Genomic DNA, 7,716 nt, shown 5'->3' on the forward strand with positions numbered 1-7,716 from the left:
GGATAAAATAGGAAAAATGGGTTCTGTGCACTGTAAAATGCTCATGATGGGTATTGATTGTCTCCCGGTCTCTCTCCTTTATTGTCTTCAATTTAATTTCTCTTTTCAAATGAAGTAAAATAACCTTGTGTTTGTGCGAAGCACTAGATCCAAGATAAATCATTAACACTTACGTTGTACCTGGCAGTTGCGTGACAGATCAGCTGCGTTTTTACAGCCAGATCTGCATTTTTGCAGCCAATAGAGTGTGCATTGAGGTATTGCATGGGTGTATATTCCATTTACGCAATCAAAGCACATCGGCAACGGTGTGGGGGGTCCCTGACAGGGTTGCTTGGGACCCCATCGGGTGTTCTCCTTTTCTTTCTCATTTCATTTCTCATTGTCTCTCTACAAGGAAATAAAAGGAGCCACCATTCGTGCTAAGTAGCACACATTCAAGCAAGGAAAGAAGTAAAGATTTGTAAAAGTGTAAAGTGTAGATCTTGTCACCATTTCAATTTCGTTGCACTTGATAGCCCTAGAGTTGCTTTTATAGGGTCTGGAGGGCGGTTATAGGAATAGCCAATCAAAACTTCTGTAACAGTAAGAGATGGATGTGGCTATAGAATAGCTGACATGAGAGACACACACAGAGAGAGAGAGAGAGAGAGAGAGAGAGAGAGAGAGAGAGAGAGAGAGTTGGCAATAGCTTTAGAGAGAAAAGAGAGAGTTCACTGGCTGTTTTAGCAGATTGGGGGATACTACCTATTTCGTTATGCTGTATTTTAATGAGCGGTTGCACTCGTTCAGTTTTTAAAAAGTGTGAACCTGTTTAATAACTAAAACAAAAACTCTGTGAGTTGAAAACTCATGCTACACAACACTCCCCAAGCGTCCATGGATGCAACCTCATGCACAAATGCAATGCAGACATAGATTTTCTCGCGGCAAAGCATCTCCTTTTCCAAAAAGCACTTAAAAATATCCTGCTTTTTAGAAAAAGCTTCTCGAAACCCATCTTTATTCTTGTGAGTGCGTCATCCCTTTACTTAGTTCAGATTTCCTGCCAAACCAATGGGATATATTTCCTATCCAATGCTCCTGTCACCCATCATGTGACGCATCGGGAATATCCATTTCCAAGTCTGTCCCACCGAACTTACGGACCAAATGCTTCGCGATGCTTATTGTCACCCATCGTATGAAACATCGGATTTATTCCTTCCTGATGGCTTTTACCAGTTCCAGTAGATCTACAATTTCTAACTTTAACAATTAAGTGTACACATTGAATATCCTAATTTCATTAAACAGAAATTACTCAAAAAATAAGAAAATAGTCCATTTCGCAACAAGGCCTTAATCTTGAATTCAAAGTTTACTGATTAAAAGTTTTGTACTTCCTATGGAATCACGTGATTGACATTAAGAAATCAGAGAATAGCTTGCTTCTTATCAACATCAACAGAAGAAGGCTTGTTCTAAGAGCGCCTAATGCTAATTGCAGGCTGCTGTGAGTCCAGACTGTCTTCAGTGACAAGCTCCACATTGTTTTCCCCAGAGAGAACTTCCAAGGAAAGGCCCTTGGTCTCAGGCACGAGGAAAGTGCAAAGGAAGCCTAGGCCATTGATGATGCCAAGTAAGATAAGGGCCGTTCTTACTCCCAAGCCCGTCGGGTAACCAACCTCTTGATCCCCTTCTTTGCTACTTTGTGCAGCATATAAGAAGCCAAATGCACCAACAATGGCGCCCGCCTTCCCGGCTGCTGCTGAAATCCCATGACATGTCGACCTAAGTCGTGCCGGAAAGAGCTCTACTGGTATTATGAAGGTGGTGGTGTTCGGACCAAAATTAGCAAAAAAGAAGGTAAATGCATAAAGCACAATAAATGGCAGGTAATGACCCTCCCTCAAAGTGTAGTAGGGAATGGAGAATGCAAACATGAAGGCAGTCATCATGGCAAAACCCATGAGCTGGATCGGCCGTCTGCCTATCCAGTCAATGGTGAGGACCGTAAACCAATAACCCGGCACCGTAGAGCAAAGCGCAATGAGCGCCTGTGCACGGCTTATCCTAAAGACTTCCTCAAGAGCACTCATGGTTCCTGCTGGGGGTAGCCACTTCACTCTTGTAAAGATATCCTTTTGGAAGAGGTTTTGGCTATAAAAGGCAATGTCAAGCAGAAACCATGTGCTTGTTGTGCCCAACAAATGCCGGCCATGCCTCCTTGCAAACTCCCTAGAGAAAAGGCTGTAATTGTCAACCACCCGTAACTTGTCCACTTTGGCTTGCTCCACCACAAACTCAACAGCCAGCACCTTGGTCATATCCATTGCCGCCTGCTGCGCATTTCCTTCGACAAGAGCTGTGTAACGTGCCGTCTCCGGCATCTTCATTCTCCAGTAATACGTAACCACAGCAGGAATGGCACCCAACATGAATACAAGCCTCCAGACAATGTCTGCTTCCTGAGGAGTGGAGGCTATGGGGTCTTCATCGAATGATGGATGAGGGAATGCCCTGTTGAATATTGCTGAGACGATAATCGAGACTGTGGCACCGGCAACAATACCCGTGCCCTGCATTGCAAACACGGCAGCAATGAAGCTGCCACGAGTACGCTGGTTGGCATACTCTGCCATGATGGTGGCAGAGAGAGGGTAGTCACCACCAATCCCAAATCCCAGCCAGAAGCGGAAAAAACAGAGGGTTGTCATGACTGACTTCGCTGTGCGGCCGAACGAGAGCCCGGAGGCTATGGAACATATGACCATGATTTTCAGTGTGGCACCATAAACCTTTTTCCTGCCCATTCTGTCTCCAAGCCAGCCAAAAAAGAGTTGCCCAGCTAAAGTTCCGCAAAGAGCAACGCCATTTACAGTGGCCAACACATTGGCCGGCAGGGTTCCAGGGTGCTTGGTGGTGGGGTCATAGTAGTAGAGGCGACCGAGAAGCCTTGAGACCGTCGAGATGCAGAAGAGGTCGTAGGCATCTGTGAAGAAGCCCAAGCCTGCAATAACAATGGCAGTAAAGTGATAACACTGGGTCTTGGCCCTATCCAAAGCGGATAGGACCTGGAGATGCGGACTGCTATCATCAATGCCAATACGCACCATAGCGATGCTCGATGAAATACTGAGTGCAGTGACAATTAGGCTCCAAGCCTTCAAGGCAAGAGATGTGCCAAATAAATGCTCTTTTCTGGGCTTATGAAGCACTACTATGTGCAGTCACATTTGAATCAGGCAGAGACAAATGCTTGGCATCCAATGATTACATGCCATTTATGGGATGTGTCAGATACTATGGTAGCAAAGACGGCCACAACAAAATGTTGTCAGGGCCGGGATGACACTAAATGTGCATTGACCCAAAAAAAATTATACATTCATTTTTTCTGAACCGCATGGGTGCTCTCTCTCTCTCTCTCTCTCTCTCTCTCTCTCTCTCTCTCTCTCTCTCACACACACACACACAACATTCAGATGACCTAAGCAGGGCGTGTGATGAGCATATACCCGTTGACTCCCGACAAAGGCTTCCCTCGTCAAGGATGCTCCGGGAATATTCGTAGAATATGCTAGCTGCAGCCTGCGACTAGAGTCAAGTCGTGCGTCGCCCTCGCAGCCGCAACAGTCAACCTAAGAGCCGGGTCTCGCGGGGAACTAGTGAATTTAGTGGAATTAAGGCTTCCTGCTATATTATTGTTGTCACACTCTTTGTAGACCCGATTGTTTTCTCTTACTTCTACATTATTGTGGTCACACTCTTTGTAGACCCCGTTGTTTTCTCAAACATAGACTTTTAGGTGAAAGTTCTCCTTTTTGAAAACTTTTGCCTTGATCTGATTTGACCAGTGCATTGTTGTTGTTTTTTTTTTTAGAAAAACATGAATTGGAATCATAAGGAAGAAAAAATACAACTTTGCCATCGCTAGAAGGGAGAGAGGCATCCCAAGACAATCAAGCTAGAGACAAACCTGCAGAAACCATACAAAGTCTCTCTTTGGAGAAAAAAGAGAGAATATCATCATGCCAATTGTGCCATCTAAGGCATCTTTGAAGAAAAGAGATAGAGTTACAGGCTACATCTTTCATTTGCTTGGTGGTGAGAGCAGCTACCTTTTGAGGTCCAAAGTGAAAGAGACAATGTTGTTCCTACACTTTGTCTTTAAAAATTCTCATTTCTTTGGGTCCAACAAGCCCACAAGTACTCCATCCTCCATAGATTCCATAATGGAATATCTAGCTTGTTGCATTCACCCAAGAGCAACTCTTTGACTATAAAAGACTGAGGGTGCATACTCTTGCAGCAATTGTGAAGAGCCTCGAGCTATTTGGCATTGAATTTGTAGCCTCGAAATATATGTTGCAGGTCCTCTTTCTCATTGCATCTTTTACAATTTCCATCACCTGTCCTGGCTTGCATAGCTTTCACTGAAGTCTAGACACCTTGATGTAAGATAGGACCACGCAAGGTAAATGTGCTTGATAGGGAATGCAACACTCCATATACATTTGAATCTATAGATCCATTGTTTGTAATTCCATTTAACATTCCATATCCGGTTGAGGCTCTTCCTTAAAGTATCATCAAACGTTTGGGTTTTATTAAAGTTAGAGTAAGCTTTCCAAGCCCAGTCCTGAACCTTCATCTATTTGTTGTGGTCAAACCCTTGCTCCTAATGTATCAACTTCACCACAGCTAACCTGCATAACAATTCAAAAATGTAGCTAATAGATAGATTAGAGTTTTCAATTAACTGGTCTGGTGTCATGCACTCCCCATTTAAGCATAGATCTTTCTAAGATCTCTACCCAGCTTTAAAGCATTTGTGAGCTTTAATGGATAACTTCCTGCATGTCCTTTTGGGGATGGCACCTACCCATATTGAGTCTTGCATCAAAAACTTGAAAGATAAAGCCTAGTTGAGAGAAATGTGCATTCCTTTTCTGATTTCAAGCCATGAACACCACATGGCTATTGTTAGTGGGCTGCCTACTGCTTTAATGGAGGTGCCAGAGGTGATAGTGTCACAAAATTAGACCAAGCCTTGTAATCCTACAGGTAAAATTTCTTTATGTTTCTTTGTAGTAGGCAAGCCCAAAAATCCTCACTAGAGACAGCTCTGACAATCCATTTTCCTGCCATCTTAATTGCCATGGTTTCCAAGTCTAGGATCCCCAGATCCCCTCTTGTTTTAGGCATGCAACAAGTTTTCCATAAAACCTTGGGCACTTTTTGGAATTCTTATGTTTCTCCCCAAAGGAACCTTCTAGCCAAGGAGATTACCTGTTTTAGCTTATCTCTTGGAAGGTTTCCAGCATGAGATGAAGTATATCAAGGATGGGAGCAAATAATGGTACAACAAAAAGGTTCTGGCAAACAAATTAGGTTGAAAGGAATGCCACATCAGACTTTTCTTCCTGAACTTCTCCACAACCCAAGCCCATTTCTAAGCCATTGATACCTTAAAGCCCATTGGGATGCCAAGCAACCTGAACACTTGACCATCTAGTATTTCTTCACAACCAGTATTTGAGACAGTCTGAGGAATGTTTCCATTAGATTCTTTTACCCCTATTTTGTCATGGTTAACTTATGATCCACTAGCAAGACAAAAGATGTTAAGGCAACCCATAAAGGCATCTGCACCTATTTTGTCATGGTTAACTTATGATCCACTAGCAAGACAAAAGACGTTAAGGCAACCCATAAAGGCATTTGCAGAGTCTTGATCTAGCTTGCACACAACATTAGTGTCATCAACAACCATTTGTAAGCATAAATCAACATCAGACCCTTCTATTTGTATTCTTATCAGCTTTTCAATTTCATTTGATTTCTCACTAGCCAACTCAATGCATCTGATACAATAGCAAAAAGGAAAGGAGCAAGAGGAAAACCTTGTCTCACTGATCTTCTCACGATGTTAATATCTATCAATTCTCCATTAATACTATTTTTTTGCAAAGGCATATCCTAGTAATACATGCACAAATTTAACATGAACCTTTTACCAAAGCCGATGTCACTCTATCATGTCATAAGCTTTTTCAAAATCCCACTCAATCGTGTCATAAGCTTTGTCAAAATCCACTTTGAAGAACAAATACTCTTGCTCAGTTTCTGTTGCATACTCCAAGCCTTCTCACTGGGAGATAATAGCATCGAGGATGTACCTACCCTTTATAAAGCCTTTTTTATCTTTTAAAATAATCTTATCCATCAAAGGGTTTAGTCTTCTAGCCAAAGATAGAGCAGAAAAAATGTAAATAGAAGTCAGACATGTTATGGGTCTCTAGTTGCTGAGATCCTTCTTGTTCCCTTTTTAATGGACGAGTTTGACCACCCCAATGTTAAAGCAGGTAGGAAGACCCTTTCTTGATATTTTCTTGCCATGTTAGAATCAAATAAGGTGTAAGAAATTCCTTATAATATATGTAAAATTCATTGGGTATGCCATAGATTTTCTAGCCTTGAGGTTACCAATAGATTCTTTGAGCTCCCCTTTAGAGATGGGTTGTTCTAGGGAGTGTGCCATTTTAGGTGAGACTGTCTTCCCTCTTATTTGGGCTATCTGTGCCCTAGCTTCTTGAATCTTCCTATCTCTTTTGGGAGCCTCAAAGAATATATTGGTAAAGAACTCTTTGGAAATGGAAAGATTCTCCTTTAGTGACTGTGTTAAGTTACCAGCTTGGTCCTTGAGAGGGGGAATGAATTCCTTAGCTTTTTTCCTTTTCAAAAGTTGAAACATTTTCTTGGTTGGTCTATAAATTTTACTAGCTCAATACTCTCTAGTGAAATCAAGGGCACTACTTGCTTCAAGAAGCTCTTCCTACTTGAGAGATTTTTTGAGCTCAATGAGCCTCTCAATGGGTTGGTCAGCACTAGATATAAATGTTTCTAAAAGAGAAATCTCCCCAGATATCAACATCCTTCTTTCGGCTCTTATCTCTCTAGTTAATTTTTTTAATAGCCAGCAAGGGTCCTTTGAATCTGATGCATTTGCCATCTCCCAAGCTTTAGCAAGGGATTTATGTGATGGAAAGGATTCATCCGAAATGAATGTGATTTTTTCTTGTATGCATCTAATGCCCAATAGAGACTGATCTAAATGAGGCTAGTCAGATTTAAATACAGACTCAGACCTTAGCAAATTAAAGATGACAGGTTTATGATCAAACAATTCCAACTGCACATCCCCCTCTGCCACCAAAATGGTTGGAGTAGAACCACTTGTACATGTCTTGTATTAAACGAACGTATTAAATGCTACCACATCAGTGATTTTGCGATTTTGTATAATTTTATCTTATTTTTTATCAAAAACAATTTTCGATCGCAAAGATTTTTTATCAAAAATAATTTCAAACAAAAAAAATCTTTCAATCAAAAATTCATTGTATATATATAGCCGCCGCAACTTCTCATAAACAATCATTTCAAGTTTAGAATTCTTCCCGAGATAAAAAGTTTAGAAGGTGATTTTTTAAACTAAAATTGTTTTTAAAAAAAAGAGTTATTATAAAATGACATTCTTCAAAATTTTATACTTAAATAGATCAAATTTTTGTTGTCTCTTTATTTTGTGTTGGAGTCTCACACTTAAAGAGAGACATTCGGAACATTTAGATGCTATCTATCATTGTGTGGAGTGAAAGCTCACACTTGGAGATAGTTTAGAAACATTTAGTTGCTATCTATCATTGTCTAGAGTGTAAACTCACACTT

The 7,716-nt window shown here is 41.1% G+C and overlaps 1 protein-coding gene across 1 annotated transcript; it reads right to left on the reverse strand.

Moving 5' to 3' along the window:
- Window positions 1-1,326: 1,326 nt before the first annotated feature.
- Window positions 1,327-3,376, reverse strand: LOC147448695 (putative inorganic phosphate transporter 1-3). The gene has a single exon (XM_086521235.1). The coding sequence runs from the start codon at window positions 3,096-3,098 to the stop codon at window positions 1,464-1,466; it is 1,635 nt and encodes a 544-aa protein (XP_086377361.1). The 5' UTR covers window positions 3,099-3,376; the 3' UTR covers window positions 1,327-1,463.
- Between the last annotated feature and the right edge of the window lie 4,340 nt (window positions 3,377-7,716).

This window comes from Adiantum capillus-veneris, chromosome 10, assembly GCF_014529385.1.
Source record: "Adiantum capillus-veneris isolate H3 chromosome 10, ASM1452938v2, whole genome shotgun sequence".
NCBI lineage: Eukaryota > Viridiplantae > Streptophyta > Polypodiopsida > Polypodiales > Pteridaceae > Adiantum > Adiantum capillus-veneris.